The 17199-nt window shown below is 36.9% G+C and overlaps 1 protein-coding gene and 2 pseudogenes across 1 annotated transcript; 2 read left to right on the plus strand and 1 right to left on the minus strand.

Moving 5' to 3' along the window:
- Positions 1 to 1020: 1020 nt before the first annotated feature.
- On the minus strand, positions 1021 to 2100 carry LOC140853105 (uncharacterized). The gene is made up of 2 exons (XM_073247203.1): positions 1924 to 2100; positions 1021 to 1764 (listed from the first exon to the last, which is right to left on the minus strand). Exons 1-2 carry the CDS (start codon positions 2098 to 2100, stop codon positions 1021 to 1023), a joined length of 921 nt encoding a protein of 306 aa, XP_073103304.1.
- A 7598-nt stretch (positions 2101 to 9698) lies between these two features.
- On the plus strand, positions 9699 to 14595 carry LOC140853255 (GCN5-related N-acetyltransferase 8-like; annotated as a pseudogene).
- On the plus strand, positions 10886 to 13913 carry LOC140853106 (protein NLP3-like; annotated as a pseudogene).
- Positions 14596 to 17199: the final 2604 nt, after the last annotated feature.

The following is a 17199-nucleotide window of genomic DNA, read 5'->3' on the forward strand; positions in this document are numbered from 1 at the left end:
TCTTGTTTGCTCGATTATTTAGCTTAGTCCTCATCTCTATCGGAATGTGTGCATAAGCAATAGAACCAAATACTTTAAGATGTTTCACACTCGGCTTGAAACCACTTTATGCTTCTATAGGGGTGATATTGTGGATGCTCCTTGTTGGAGACCTATTCAACAAGTAAACAAAACATGAAACAGCTTCACCCCAGAATGAATTGGGCATTTCTTTTACCTTTAGTATGCTCCTCGCCATATTCATTATAGTTCTATTTTTTCTTTTGGTAACTCCATTGTGCTGTGGAGTGTAGGAAAAAGTGACTTCATGCTTTATTCCCTATTCTTCACAATATTTATTAAATTCATTGGAAGTATATTCAACCCCACCATCAGTTCGTAGAACTTTAACAGAATAACCACTTTACTTTTCAACATGCACCTTGAACTTCTTAAAGCAATCAAAAACTTCAGACTTCCTTTTGCAAAAGATAGACCCAAATTTTTTGAGTAAAATCATCCATAAATGTCAAAAAAATATCTATTATTACCATTTGACAAGATATTCATTGGGCCACATACATTGGAATGAATAAGCTCCAGTGGTTGTATTGCATGCCGCTGTTCTGCTGCAAATGGCAATCTGTGATACTTTCCAAGAGTGCAAGCCTCACACGATTGTTCTGGATGATGAATACTAGGCAAGCCTTTCACCATATTTTCTCTAACAAGCATTTTTAAACTTCTAAAGTTCAAATGTCTAAAGCGAAGGTGCCACAGCTAAGACTTATCATTTATGGCATTGAGACAATTATAAACACCACTGGAAATATCAACTTGAAACATAGGATTCTTTGTCAAAGGTGCTTTGAGAATGAGCATATCTTTTTTATCAAGAATGAAAAGTTGGTTGCCACAGAGGTTCATAGCATGCCCCTTTTCTGCCAACTGACCTATACTAAGCAAATTACTCTTCATGCCTGGCACATAGAAGACACTAGAAATATACTTATGATCTCCATTCTTCAAGTTGATAAGAATCTATCCTTTTCCAATCACTGGTATGGTACTATCATCGGCAAATTTAACTTTGGTGCGAAATAACTCATCAAGATCAGCAAATAGCTTCTTTTTGCTACACATATGATTGGTACACCTAGTGTCAAGGAACCATGTATGGTAGTTTGGTGCTTCACCAGTTGCAGTGACCATCAAGAGAGCATGGTCGCCACCATAATCATCATCATCTTCTTGTACACAATGAGCCCTCTGAGTGTTATCCTTATATCTGCACTCATTTAAATAATGGGCATATTTGTCACAAGAATAACACTCAACATTGGATTTGTCATACCTTCCTCTACCACATCCACGGCCATGACCTCTTGAGTTTTGTTGATGGCTAGTACTTGATTTTTCTTGATTATTGCCTCCAACTCCATGATTGTTATTATGACCACCACGACCTCTATTGTAGTAATAGCCACCATGTCCTCGTCCTCTACCATGAGAACCACTGGGCTTTTGGCTTGTTTTACCACGTTGATCACCTTTGATGGGGACTTGACTTTGAAGAGCTTGCTCAATAAGGTTTTTAACTTTCTTCTCATTTATGCGTTGTTCATGGGCTTGCAAAGTGCCGGATAATTCCTCAATAGTCATTGAAGAAAGATCATGTGCTTCTTCTATCGCCACCATGATATGCTCAAATCTGGAAGTGAGTGACTGTAAAATCTTCTCCACTTTGGGTTGCTCCTTGTACTCCTCTCCATATATTTTTATTTTCTTTGTCAAAGTAAGAACTCGACTAATATAAGTAGTAGTAGTTTCTGAAGACTCATATTGACATCTCAGAGTTTGGAGTCTCACCTTCTTAACTCAGTCCACACCTTTGTATGACATCATCAAGGTATCCTAAGCTTGCTTCGATGTGATTGCTCTCACAATCTTCTCAAAAACTTCATCATTTACCTCTTGATGAATGAAATGTAATGCCTTCTTATTCTTTTTCTTGCTCTCGCGGTGGGTGTTCTTCTGTGCATCAGTTGCATTTTCTGCAAGATCAGCAACACCATTTTTCACGATATCTAGCAACTCGTGGTAATCGAAAAGCACCCTCATTTGAACACTCCACCGATTATAATTTTTCCCATCCAAGACAGGAATTGAGAATTGAGTTGAGCTATTCACTGTACAAGCACTGATATCACTGATGTAGTATTACTTACACAAACAAAATTATAGGAGCAAGATGAGTAAAGATCGAAGAAATAAAATTGAGAGGAGGAATCATTTTTTTTTTTTTTTGCTTTGCTTTTCTGATTTTATGCTACCACTAACTACAAGATAAAGACTAAGCATACATAGCTAACATTCCATAGTAATAGGAGATATAGACTCAACAAACTAACCTAGACTAACAAACTCACCAAGACTTATTCAAATAAAAAACAATAAAGCAAAAGAATCGGGATTAACAGCTAACACCTACATGGGGGTTTGGACTTTGAGTTTGAACAACTAGACAAATAGATTGTTGATACTAATTATAATTTTGGTGCATCTGTCACTAAATTTGAAACTTTTTATTACCCTCCATTTAAGCTTTTCTATCAGCTTCTGTTCATCTTGAAGGACAATGAATCTTTTCATTGAATTATTTCTAGATATTATTTACAAAAATCACTTAAAGGAAGTCATGATAGCTGAGTAGAGGATTGATGAAGTCTTGACATGGCTTAGGATTAAGCTATGCAAAGTACGAACATAACATTATACAGGATTGATAGGGTAGAACATGTATGATATTTTGTAGTATATCAATAGATTTTGCTCTTGAAATCTGCAAATTATTTACACACCATTCCCTTGACTAGTGGAGGAGATGAAAGGTGTGGAAGGTATTTGCAAGCTCTCCAGGTTCCCCATCAGCATTTGAACCACTCTGGTCATAGAGGGCCGATCCAAGGGGACTTGGCTATTGTGATGGATTGAATTGAGGGGTCGATGAGGGTTATTACTATACATCTCTTTTATTATGGAACATTCAGAAGGGATTTTGTAGATCAATATATTGGCTACTCCATTGTCTTGTTACAATATTTGTTTTTTATTTGTTTGACTTGTTTGGTTGTATTCAAGTTGTATGAGTGCTCCGCCTTAGCCAAAAAAAGATAATTTTCGGATGGACCCTTAGTAATGTGATGGTGATGGAAAGAGAGGAATGGAGGGGTCTAGGTTGTATCTTATGTCCGAAAGAATAATTGATTTTCTCTCACAATGTCAGCCACTAGATGACACCTCATATAGATTTCAAAGCACCATCGAACTTTTCTTTCATCTGCTTACACAGCTTTCAAAGTGTAGATTGGGCAATCTAACGGTTAACAATATGAATGGAGGTGAATCATTCTTTAATGTAAAAGATGCAACTTGACACCTTCTATGCCTTCTAGGGGACCCATAGAAGGCGCATTTGTCACATTATGATTTGTGAAAGGGTGTTGGCATGGAGGCCCACCATGTGACAAGGAGTGGTGTGATGGGATGTTCATAGCCATCGGATGAGAATGGTGACATTTAAGGAAACTTATGATTGATGGGGTTTGGCATCCAAATCTTTTTCAGAAATAACTGGAGGGATCGGAGTCAACAGGAGAGGAAAGCTTTGCAATTGGTTGGGGTTGACCTTGGGTTCACTTACCCTACTGAGGTAGGAGATAATTTAGTATTTGGTTCTAAATAGAGATTTTATAGGAGCTCATACGTGTCACTAAGGAGGGCTCCTTTGCATCAATCTTATATCATGCTTGAAATTGCTATGTGTTTTTTAAAAAAATTAATAATAAAGTGGTTATGCTACTATATTGCCATAAACTGACTATCACAAGGCATCAATAGTAGATAAAAGATTAAAGAAAAAACAAACCCAAAAAAAAAAACTTGAGAGAGTAAGCAATAATATATAAAACAAGAGAAGAAAGCTATAATTAGCTCCAAATAGAGTAAGTAAGCATTAGGTTAAATGATGGCCCAAATTGCATCCTCAACACCTTAAAAAACCATTGAAACCGTGCAGCAAGTAGAAAAAAACTAGAGGCCCTTACTTGTGAGTATGGGATTATGAAACACCATAATTTGAACAATTGAAATGCCTATAATAGATTTTTTGAATAGAGACACTTGCATATGGTTGTAAAAATAGCCACGTAATATAAAAAGATGAAGCAAAGGAACCTTAGAAGTATAAACATGACATGAAAACCCTGATGATAAAAGCCTTGGACCAGATGGCTTCACTTTGCTCTTCTTCCAACATTTCTGGGATTTGGTTATCCAAGATTTGATGCTCTTCTTCACTTAGATGTTCTTCTCGAATCTTGACTAAGCCAAAATCAACTATGTTTTCCTCACCCTTATCCCAAAGAAAAAAGCGGCTAAGGTACCTTCCAACTTTCGGCCAATAAGTCTTGTTCATTGTTGTATAAGAATTTTTACCAAGCTGCTTGCTAACAAGTTGAGACCTTTTCTGAATGACTTAATCGATTCTAGTCGAACTACTTATATTAAGGGGCATTCTATTTTGGATAACTATTTCTATGCCAGTGAGATCATTCACCACACCAAGCGATCCTCTGGATAAAATCTGATTTGTAAAATAGACTTCCCAAAAGCCTTCTATCAGATTATTCCTTCTTACATTGTCAAAATTCTATCTTGGTTCAACTGCTATATCCCTCCTTTTCCATTCAACTATCTTGGGCTGTCGTTGGATGGCCAGAGGCTCTCGAGATCAGACTAAAATGTTCTTCTCTCAAAGGTTGAATCTCGATTTACCACATAAAAATTCAAGCTTCTCTCCTTTATAGGGAGGCTCATCTTGGTCAACTTAGTTCTCACCTTGCTATCCTTATACTCCATGTCTTTGTTCAGGTTACCTACTTGGGTGGCTAAGAAGATCGACTCTTATTGATGGCCATTCCTTTGGGCCAGGTCCTCCTTAACCAGTGGCTTATCTTGTAAGGTCAGTTGCAGTATCGTTTGCCTGAAAAACAGGATGGCTAAGGTTAAGAATATTTACCAGTTAATACCTCTCTTCTTGCTAGGTAGTGGTGGAGATTGCTCTTAAATGAATTTGGTATGTGGAAGAAGCAAATTTAGTGGCCATATCATAAGAAAATTAGGTTAGCTAACTTATAAAGACCACCTAGGAGGTACTCTTCCTTATGGCAAGATGTCATGCATGTCTTATCTGCCTTTTGGAATCGCACTCAATTTAGCTATGCAATAGTCTCCACACCCTCTTTTGGAAAGATAATTGGATCATCAACACTCCCCTCCAAGCACTTTCTCTGACCTCTTTAAGCTCTATAGGAACAAGAATGACACGGTAGCAAGTTACTTCAATTCGAGTTCAAGAAGATGACATCTCAAACTACTTTCTAATTCTTCATTTGAGGTATGCACCCAATTTGCCCACATCTCTACAATCTTGAGCTCTATCATGCTTTGTAGCAATGAGGACCGGCTAGTTTGGAAGGCTATTGGCAACGGCGACTTCACTACTGACTCATTGTATCAATTTCTTAACTCCTCTGGGAGCATCTATAGGTTTGCTTCCACCTTGTGGAATCTCTATTTCTCTAAAGGTTTGATATTTCCTATGGCTATGTTGGAATAATAAATTGAATACTAGAGATGCTATTGGAAAGAAGCTCGATAAATCTTAGGTGGCTGTTCAATCTGTAGCTCTTCATCTAAAATTGTTGATCACCTCTTCTCTGTTGCCTCCTTCTCTCTATGATTTGGAAGTCCATGTCTTGCCTTGGGGGTCTTCCACCCTCAATCAACCTTCAGGTTCATATGCATAGATTGGATGGAAACAAAGTTTTCAAAGGCTGTCCAACCAGTTATCCTGATGCTCTTTGTCGATGTTGCTGGGACATGCTGAAAGGAATGTAACTCTAAGCTCTTTCTATAGAGAACCTCCTCTACATTGGTGGTCGCACGCGATGCCTTTTTCCTCTTCAATGATTGGCTTGTCCTCTGCAAGCCCAAGTAGCTTATAGTCTTTGGTGCAATTTGGTCAAAGATAAAGTGAGTCCCCACTTCCTTGGCTAGCACCTAATCTCCATTATCTTGCCCCTTGGTCTGTCCTCATTTGTAGATGTATCCTATTCGTCTCCTTAGAAGTATATCTCTTCTACTATGTCGAGGGAGCTATGTAATCTCTCCAGCTTGTAACTCTTTCTCTATTTCCTTTTTAATAGGATCTTTCTGGTGGTTCTAGTGGCTTTCAATTTAGATAAAAAAAAAAAAGAAGAATTATAAAACTATAGGAGAATGGGAAACTAGGCTCTCAATCGCTATAGAGAAAGAAAAGAAGCCCAAGAATCTGCAATATAACATGAAAAACCAGATAATTATAGATAAAAAGAAGACTGACAATAGACTAAAGACAGAGGCCATTACAAAAATTTAGAAACCACAAGTCTGGTAGCCTAAAAAATCATTAGAGAGCACCACAACCTATCTTTTGAGATTTAATTGAAACATAAAGAGAAGACGAAAAGCAAAATAAGCAATATTAACCATTTGCAAAATATTAGATTCAAAATTTGTGTAGCTAATATATGAGCCAGATTAGGATGAACCTTCTCGTATTGAAACTAAAAAGTTATCATTCAATGCATGCTCAGCTGCTTAGTTAGTAGCTTGATATCCTTCCCTCCTCATGTGCAATACCTTGAATTTTTTAAAAGAGTGCTTCCTTTGCAAAATATCCTACAATATTGGAGAGCAACCAGCACTGCGGTGTGAAAAATAACTGATCTAGGCCACTGCAACATACAATCAAACTTTCCGTGGGTTATAATGAGTAACTAGAACATATAGTCTCAGCCAAGCCCCCATTAATATTAGTTCAGCATAAGATAGTGAACAAGGCCACTTATACTTATAGCTTCCTAGTTTCTCAGGATCCCATCAAAGTTCACCATCAACATTCCAAAAGAATGGGACATCCAAGAAATAAAGGTCGAAGAGGGATGAGGCTGATGAATCAACTGAGAGATACCTAGGTCTTTGACCAAGTGCCAATGGTGAGTAAGTGTGAACCAGGTAACTGGAACATATCATAATAGAAGCAACGACAGTCTCACCAAATCCTCTGCTGTATTATGCTGCTATCAAAAAAAGTACTTATTTATGCCATATAGGTGGTCATTGCTCATATCACCTTCCTTACCAAGATATAAGATATTTAAAATTATTGTTGATGAATAAAAATTTACTATTTAGGACTCAATAGTAAAGTACTATCTCCTCAATCCTAACAAGATTTCCAAAAGATTTTAGAGTAAAGATGCTAGTTTACCATGGTAAAGTCTTAGATATTTGTGCGAATAGAATCTAATTTTCACTGACATCTTGAGGGCAGTATAGAGTATGAAAAACATAAATCTTTTGTGTGAAAAACCATCTCCAACTTTCACTGAGATTTCGAGGGCAAATAGGATATGAAAAATATAAATTTTTTGCATGGAAAACACGTCAAGATATATGATTATACTTAATTACACATGCTTAGAACCTTCACATTGAGTTGTAGCAAAATTTTGTAACCTCTAGCAAGTACTATTTTTCTAGGCATAGTCTAACAAGTGAGAAAATGTTGTCACTACTATGACATCATATGGATGAACTTCTCTCTCTAATCTTTTTAGAGAGAGAAGGTTTGAGAAAATTTTTTCCTCCCACTAATCTTTGAGCACTGAGGCCTCCTCTAACGGATCCCTTCCTTCAGCGATCGACCACTGGGCCCCTCTCTCTTCTCCTCTCTCTCTCCTTGTTCTCTTCTTTCTTCCCCTTCTCTCTTGTTCTCTCACTACTAGAAATAAGGGCTTCACTAGTGAAATTTTCTGACGAACATGATCCATCAGAAATTTTTGATGGATCACTAATAGATTAACGTCAAAAAAGGAGGAACAAAACATAATTGATATATCTCAAAATCTCTGACAAATTTCTGATGAATTATTTATCAGAACCAACTCCAGCAGAACATCTGTTAAAACATCTGTCTAAATTTTTTAAAAAATCTAAATAACATAAAAAATATTTGTGATTAATTTTGTGATAAATTATTTATCAGTAATATTTCTAACCAAAACTTTCATCAGAAACATAATTTTAACAATTTTTAAATTATTAAAATATCTATTTCTAATAGAAGAGCTATCAGAAATTTGAAATAAATTTTGTGATGGATAATTTGTTAGAAATTAACATCATAAGTATGATAAATTTTGTGATGGATAATTAGTCAATAATTAACATCATAAGTTTGTGATGGATAATCTATCAAAAATTAATAACACAAGTTTGAAATTTTGTGATGGATAAATGAAGGATTTGAACTCTAAATCCTTAGATAATTTATTCACTACTTTAGCCATCAAAACCTAACCAAGATATACTTATATCATGATTGATAAACTATTTATACTACTTAAACCCTTCTATATAAATCCAACTCAAAACCCTGATTTTCCCATTGACTAAGCTTCCCTATTTGAACACCATGTTTCCTGTTTGATTGCTTTTTCATTTGATTGAGGTTCTTGAGGATGAAAGAAGTAGAGAAAAAATAAATAAAAAACTTCAAAAAAATCAGAGAAAAAGTTTAGAAAAAATTATATAGAAATAAGAGAATATGACAAGAATTGAGAGTAATAGTGGTGACACAATAGTAATGATCTAAAAAGTTGTTACTGCACTAAGTCTATAGTGACGATATTAACATTTGTCATTAATATTGAGTATAATAGTGATAACATATAATATTGTCATAAGAGATTAATTTGTAGTGATGATATATTACTCGTGGCTAAAAAATCATCATAAATAATATATTATTTGTAAGAACATCATGTGCCATCATAAAAATTATACTATTTATGACAATATATAAGCGTTACTAGAAAGTTATGACTAATAGTATATTATTTGTGATAATAATTTATATTGTCACAAAAAGATACTATTTATGACAATATATAGTGTTACTAAAAAGTTATCATGATTTGTATATTATTTATGATAATATAAAATATCATTATAAAAAAGATACTCTTTGTGGCGATATGTAATGCATTACTATAAAATCATTATGATTAGTATATTAGTTATGACAACATAAGATGTTGTCCCAAAAAAGTATACTATACATATGCAATATCAAAAAGTTGCCATGATTAGTATATTGGCTTAGTTTACTTTTAGTTTACAAAACATAATTTGTCAATAAATAATAGATGATTAATTGAATTGGCTACTGAGTTATTAAGTATGTGTAAATATTTATTATAAAATAGATTATAATAAAATTATCTATTTTTTATGTAATTTATATTTATATAATTTTTTTATATATAAATATTATCGTATCAATTAATTCTTCTCACAAGTTGGTCGAACTGATTTTACGTGAAATTTATGAAACTTGAGTGACTACAATGCAAAATTTGATAGACATGAGGCCAATTCCCCTCCATTAAACTCAATATAGTATCTGTTGCTTAATACACACCTTCGGCGCTTTTACCAAAAAAAGGAAAAAAAACTCAATATAGCCTATGAAATTAGTTAGCTTTGATAGTTTTTGATGTGCCCAACAATATCCAAAAATATTAGTTAGAATGTTATTAATGGAGGGCCTTAACTGTACTTAGTTGTTCATGAACCCTAGCACCCACAACCCCTGAGCAACCCACATCCCAAACCCCTTTCCTCAAAACCCTCGCGACTTCACCATGTTCTTCTCCTCCGCCGCCACCGCTGCCGCACCGGTTCAACCAGCCGCTGTGTGGGCTCGGATCCGTCTCGCCGACAGCCGGGACATCCCCCACATCCACCGTCTTATCCACCAGATGGTGGAGTTCGAGAAGCTGACCCACCTCTTCTCCGCCATCAAGCCCTCCCTCTCCTCCACCCTCTTCCCTTCTCCCCAACCTCCAGCCTTCCTGTCCTTCACCGTGCTCATCCTCGAGCGCTCCCCGAATCTCTTCTCCAAAGGCGATGAAGAGCACAAGGACGCGGCGAACCCCTCTCTCTTCTGCCCGATTGTTCGGCGGGTGGAGCTGAAGTGCTGGAGGACCCGAAGGCGGTGGAGTTCGCGTCGCCGCGCGGCGGAGGGGCGGTGGTGGTAGGGTTCGTGCTGTGCTTCCCGAACTACTCAACCTTCCTGGCGAAGCTGGGGCTGTACGTGGATGATATATTTGTGAGGGCGGCGTGGCGGTGAAGGGGGCTTGGTCGAATGCTTCTGTCGGTGGTTGCGGCTCTGGCTGCGAAGATGGGGATGGGGAGGGTGGACTGGTGCGTGCTCGATTGGATCGTGAATGCGATTAGCTTCCATGAGGAGAGGGGGGTGGAGGTGCTGCCACAGTGGCGGATCTGCCGGCTTACTGGAGAGGCCCTTCAGCGTTATGGGGCGGAGGGTGGTGGCCGGAGTTAGAGCGAGTTAAGTTCCTAATTTTCTATCTTTTTTCCGCTACTTCCTTCTGAATATTGATTTTTTTTTTTTTTTGTTTTAAGAAAAGGAGCAGAGCAGTGATGGATTTGCCTTTCCTTTCTATTTTTGTTTTCTAGGGTTCCTTCCCTCCCTTTTCCCATCTTCTGATGATTAGAAAATGCCTTTTTGTTCCTGTAAGCTAGGACTGGGTGGGTGTGTCCGTCATTTCCTTGGGATGTGCTTTCATAGACATTCCTGTTCTATGGGTGCTTTCATGTACATCCCAAGTCCCGTGATTTCATGTATGCATTTGTTTTTGTTGCTTCAAGAAAATTTGCTGGATTACATTTTGTTTCCTGCAAGTAGTTGAGCGACTAAGAGGATCTCATAGTGTGGATGCGTACTGCTGCTCTGCCTACCTTCAGGACACTGTATGGTATAATTGAAGTGGATATAGATGGTGATGAGATCATAATAGTACATCTTGTCAACAAGTACAATACTTACAGCTTTGAGGGGAAGAAAGAAAAAGATTGTTCTTACTACATCCAATTGGCTGGGAGGCAAAAATGGTTTCCTTGGGATGGCCTATATTGCCACTGGCACCTCCTTCATTCTGATCTCAGTCTTGTTTGCTTTGATTCATGTGAAATACCCAAAGTAAATTTCTACACTGGCATGATAGCATTCCTTTTAACATAATGACGTGTCTTGAAAGATTGCGTACTTTCAAAATGTTGATAACAGCTGCATATCAGGATGATCTCTTCATTCCTATCCATTGTTTTTTCTTGTAATTTCTGTATCTCTGTTGTAATATGTTATGTTTGAAGCATTCGGTTTATCATGTCAATAACAGGTTGGTTTTGCAGCAGTGACTTTCTAACTAATGCAATTATGCTGTATAGCAATACATTAAGTCATAGTCTCCCCTTAAGGTTTAAGTATATGTTATCCTTTCTTATGATTTCTGTTTGCAAGCCCCGTGGTGATCCAACTTATTTGTCTTGGAACAAGAAAAGCAACGCCAGCTAATGTGAGATTTCTGGACCAATAATTTCAACCCTCATTCATATTTTTCTTCAATGACAAGTTTTATGATTGAAATCTAGGTTCCAGAACAGGTTAATTTGTTTGGCTACTCAGGTCTCAAACAATTTGATTTACTGTGCCACTGGGGTGGCTCACTGTCAGATTCCATTCAGTTTCATGTGGCTGATTGTTGGCTGGTGATCTCCAGATTAGCTACATATGGGGTCATTGATGCTTAGCATCCCAATTACAGACACTATCTCAATCAAAGTTATTGAGGAGAGTTTGCTAAAAGCTTTTCTCGACAAAGCTTGTATTTTTAAATAGGACAGACAGATATCAAGTGTAGAAGCTTTTGTTTTCTTGTTCTTTGATGTGCATGTTGGGGGGTGGATAGTGGATGATGAGCGACACCAAATTATCAAGAGAAGAATGCTGTCTCTGTTATAACTGAAATTAGCTTATGGTAATTTCTGTAATCACATTAATTAAAAATGATTACATATTTAAAATTACTTAGGTGCTCAGAAAAGTAGTGTTTTAAATTTGACTATGTAATTTATAATTTAACAAAGTTCTATTTTTAAGTTAGCAAGAAAATGAAGGAAGTACCTTTTTTTTTTAATGTTGAGGATAGTTATGAACTGTTGGTACCAATCAAAATGTTATCTGGGTATCTCTATGATGAGGCATAAACATTCTTGACTTAAAAAGAAAGATGAGCCATGTTGTGGCCTCATTGTTGGCCTGTTCACTGAAGTGGACGATTTTTTGAAGGATGTCTAATTATGTTGTTTCCTTTTCCTTTTGACTCTCCTTCAGTAACATAATTGCAGTAAATCTAAAAGGTTATGATTTTCTTGACCATCCGAATGTTTAGGTGAGTCATAAATTTTGCAACAGCAGCTTAAATTATTTCATTTGATTTCTTCTCAAGTACATGTTATTCTCTCTTTCCTGAACTAGATATGCAATGAGGGACGCCAAGCTGCTTTGGCTGAAATATTGAAAATCCTCACCATGGTCTGTGAAGCAAGTAAGTTGCCTTTGGCTCGGACATGGGTTCTTTGCAGACATCGTAGGATTCTTGCACATGGTGGTGGTTTGGAAAAGAATTGCTCCAGCTTTGATGGTACTTGCACGGGACAAGTCTGCATGTCAACAACTGATGTGGCATTTCATGTCATTGATGCTCACATGTGGGGATTCAGGGAGACGTGTGGAACATCATCTTCAAAAGGGACAAGGTGTCGCAGGTAGGGCATTCACATCATGGAGGCCATGTTTCTTTAAAGATATTACTCAGTTCTCCAAAATGGAGTATCCTCTGGTCCATTATGCTCAAATGTTTGGATTGGCCTGCTGTTTTGCTTATGCTTACAGACTACTCAGACTGGACATGATGATTATGTATTCGAGTTCTTCCTGTCTCTTGACTGCAAGAATGTTGGTGAACAACTGGCATTGTCGTAGTCAATGACAACCATGATGGAAAAATATTTTTGTATCCTAAAAGTTATCACTGATGTAGAACTACAAGAAGGATCATCTCTTGAAGTTATTGACATGCTGGAAATTGAGAGTCAAAAATCGATCGGAACCTAAACCAATCTGTATTTGAAGCCGTGAGAATGGTCTTCATACTTGAATGTAATCCTGTTGAGGGCCTTAATGAGATGCAGAAAGAGAAGAATGCAATTCCTGAGTTGTCAGAACAACATTTCCTGACAGATGCTAATGATGAAAGGAATACAAAGATTGTTGTTGATTCAAGTGGTACTGGAACTCCTTGTTCTTCCTTGGTCAATAAAAATGATAGGCCACTTGAAAGGAGACAAGGTAAAGCTGAGAAAACAATTAGTCTAGAGGTTCTCCAACAGTATTTTGCTGGGAGCCTGAAAGATCCTGCAAAAGCCTTGGAGGGAAGCTTAAGCGTGCAACTGATGCCTCCAGTCTTTTTTATAAGCTCTTACTTAGCAGTATTTATGGATTTTAAATAATGTCATTAATGCAATGTGCCTTTACGAAATAATCATAATTATTTTTTTCCTCCTCTGTTGTCTCAGTGCAATTCATGATGTACAATTGGCCTCTGCTTGTTTATCTTCTTACTCGTATAACGGGAAGTCCTGGGATGTTGACTCAACCACTAGATTCAACTGTTTTCAAATTTTTAATTTTCTTAACATACAATAGTGAGTCTTTATAGAACCTCAATGCTCATCAACCATTTATGTAGGGTCACATACATTGCATGTGCATAATGCTAGTTTTCTGAAAATTCTACCTTTGTTTGTTGCACTTGCAATCTCAAAACAGATAATCATGTATTTTTCATTTTACATATGTTATGGTGGAGCATCATGTATCTGAAACTAGTTATTTTATGGTTTCACAGTTTGCATTACAACCATGAAACATATCTATAGGCACCATGGAATCTCCAGATGGCCATCTCGCAAGGTCAATAAGGTCAATCGCTCTCTTTCCAAATGGATCTTCTCTTCTATAAGTTGCAGGTAACTTATGGATCTCTCTACATATCCTGTATCTTCGCTCCAATTTATTTGCTTCACAAGTTGGCTGCTTTAGTATTTCTCTTCTATAAGTTGTAGGAGCAATATCCATACTTGGAGGTCCTTCCGCATCCTACTCCGACAGCTCTTCATTCCAGTCTAATTGGATATAGGAGCAATTTGAGGAGATGCTCAACAAATGGATGGAGGAGCGCGTGTTGGTAGGGACAGTCAAGATAAAGATATGAGTTGTAGCTTAGATGATGGTTCAGATTTTTCACTTGTTTGAAGCTTGGACACATTCAAAGGGCATGGAGATACCATCTGTAGGCCAATTTTCACCTTCTCCTCATGATGATAATGATCCTCTAGTTGCTGATTGACTAGACATTTAATATTTTGGATTTAATATTTATATATATAATACACTTTTATAAGTATGCGAAGAATTTTTATTTATGGTATTTGATATATTTTAATGTAATTGATGGTAAACTTTAGATCTTAAATATATGTAATTGGTTGAATATTAATGGGTGAATCTCAATATTTTGTTTTGTTAAATTTGATATTCATTTAAGATTTATAAATTTTTGATAGATTTTTGATAGATTTCTTATCAGTAAATTTTGCGACGAATTATTTATTAGTGGATGGAAAGAAATTCAAATACAATAGTGATAGATTTTTGACAGATATTCTGTCAAAAATTTTTCTTATGGAAAATCTATTAGTATGAGTATCAAGTTGTAATTTTTTTTTTTGATGGATAGTTTGTCAAAAAAATTTCTGATGAATTATCTATCAAAAAATTTTATCATAATTATATTTTTTTGACAAAAAAAACATGCATCGTAGAATATGGAAAGTATATTTCTAACAGATTATTTGTTACAAATCTATCAAAAAATTTTCTAATGGATACGATCTGTCATAAAAAAATTACTGATATGATTTTTCTGACAGATGAGAATCCATCAGAAAATCTGTCAGAAACACATTTTTTGATAGATTTTATGAATTTTTTCGATGGAATTGTTCATCCATGAAGCCTTTATTTCTAGTAGTGTTTCCCTCCCTCCCTCTCCTCTTTCTCGTTTCTTCTCTCTCCCTATCTTTTCTATCTCCCTCTTCCTCTTTTTCCAACGTTGGTCGGTCAATTCGGTTGGATGCTGACTTATTCCCTTATCCTCTATTTCTCTATCTTCACCGGCCTATTTCAGTGGTGAGCTTGGGTATTTTCGGTTAGTAGTCGAGCTTCTTTCCCCCATCCTCTCTTTCTATCTCTTCATTGGTTTTTCTTGACGATTGGTGAGGCCATTTCCGACTGGTAGTTGATTTTTTCTTATCTCTCTCCCTATCCCTTGCTCTTTTTCTCTCTCTTTGCTATTGGAAACCCACACCCCCCCACCCCTCGGTCGAGCCCCTTATCCTCTCTTTCCTATTGGACTTTTCATGGGTTATCACTGGTCTTTTTCGATGGTGGGTCAATCATTGAAATTTACACTTGGTTTTCCTTCTCTTCCTTCTTTTCTTGGTGCTAGATTTCTCACCTGCGGTATGGTTGGTCGTGCCCCCCCATTCCTCCCCAGTTCTCTCTTCTCTGCTTCTTTCCTTCGGCTCTAAGGATCTTTATCTTCCTTGATTGGGAACTAAATCCTCCCCCCCTCTCTCTCTCCTTCATCTTCTTTCCTTCCTCTAAGGTAGTCCATTTCTTTTGTTTCCAAGCGTCGGGATCAGGATGTTCGCCGGCCCTTCTCGATAGTGGGTCTGCCACTGGAAACCCCTCTTCCTTCCCTCTCTCTCAACTTCTCATTCTTCCGGATGTTGGATGCTGGATGCCTTCTCTATGCTTCTCTCCCTTTTTTCAATGCTAATGGTGTTGTGGCCGGCTCCCACTCTTCTTCGATTACTAGATTTGTGCTTCTTTTTTGGTGCCGTGCCTAAATGAGTCATGGAAATTCTTCTCATTTCTCTCTCTTCTTTTCTCTCTCTTGCGTTGGTTAAACCCTCTCGGCAGTTAACCATCTCCTCTATTTGAAAGTCTCTTTATCTTCTCTTTCGGAGTTTTGGTGTTATCAGCAATCCTCTTCTCTCTAGGTTGGCAGGTAGATCCAGCCATTAAACAGTCGCCAGACCTCCTTTTCTAGGCTGCAGACTGGGTTTAGATCTTCCTCTCCTCTCTGGAGACAAGTTGAATCGATGATTTTCTTCTAATAGTTGGCAATGCTCCATCCCTGTCGGCAGCATGAAGGAGGTTTCTTATTTTTTAAATTCAAATTTAAAAATTTAAAAATTAGTATTTTTATTTATATAGGAGAATTTGAATTTTAAATATTGATTGGATGTTAGGGGGAATTTAAAATTTAAATTTCAGTGGTGATGGGGGGCTCCTTTTTTTCTTAAGGATCCTTTTGTACTTTATTTTTTCTTAATAAATTTGGATTGGTTTTTTTTTTTTTTAATAAATTTGGATTGGTTTTCCATCTCTTTTCATCAAAATAAACATGACATCATATAAAAAAATAAAAAAAGGGGAGCATGCCATCCCAGATCATGTTAAGGCAAGAGTTGCTTGGACAAGCAAAAGCGAAAGCTACACAGGTACAAATTTTCCAAAAATTTGATCTAAAGATAAAGAGGACAAACGGACAAAAGCCTAAATGAAACAAATATGTGCCTTGCCAGATTATTTAGTAAACTGCCATTCATTTATATAGAACTTCAATCTTTTTTTTTTCTGATGAAATATAGAACTTCAATATTGATGATATACAATAACACAAAGTGACATCCAGTTCGACCTCCTAGTTGGCATACTGCAAATGGCTCATGGGACAGCTTTTGGGATCGGACCTGGATGCTGATCTGGATGAGGGGAAGGAGTGAGACCTGTTTGTCTTAAAATAGCAGCTCTCTTGTCGAAGACATCTGTCTTCTCCGAGAGAAAATCAGAAGAAATTATTAGTGTGTGGTGCTGAAAGGTATCAATAGGGGGTTCCCTAAGACTACAGGCTGATGCATTAAAGATTGCGGCGCTCCTGTATCTTATCTACTCTAAATTTTCTTTTTACATCCTCAGGCAAAAAATTTCAATAACATGTTCCTGCCTAGGAAACCAACAAAGTAATTCCAGCAGGAAAATAAAACACAATAAATTAG

Source organism: Elaeis guineensis, chromosome 13 (assembly GCF_000442705.2).
Source record: "Elaeis guineensis isolate ETL-2024a chromosome 13, EG11, whole genome shotgun sequence".
NCBI lineage: Eukaryota > Viridiplantae > Streptophyta > Magnoliopsida > Arecales > Arecaceae > Elaeis > Elaeis guineensis.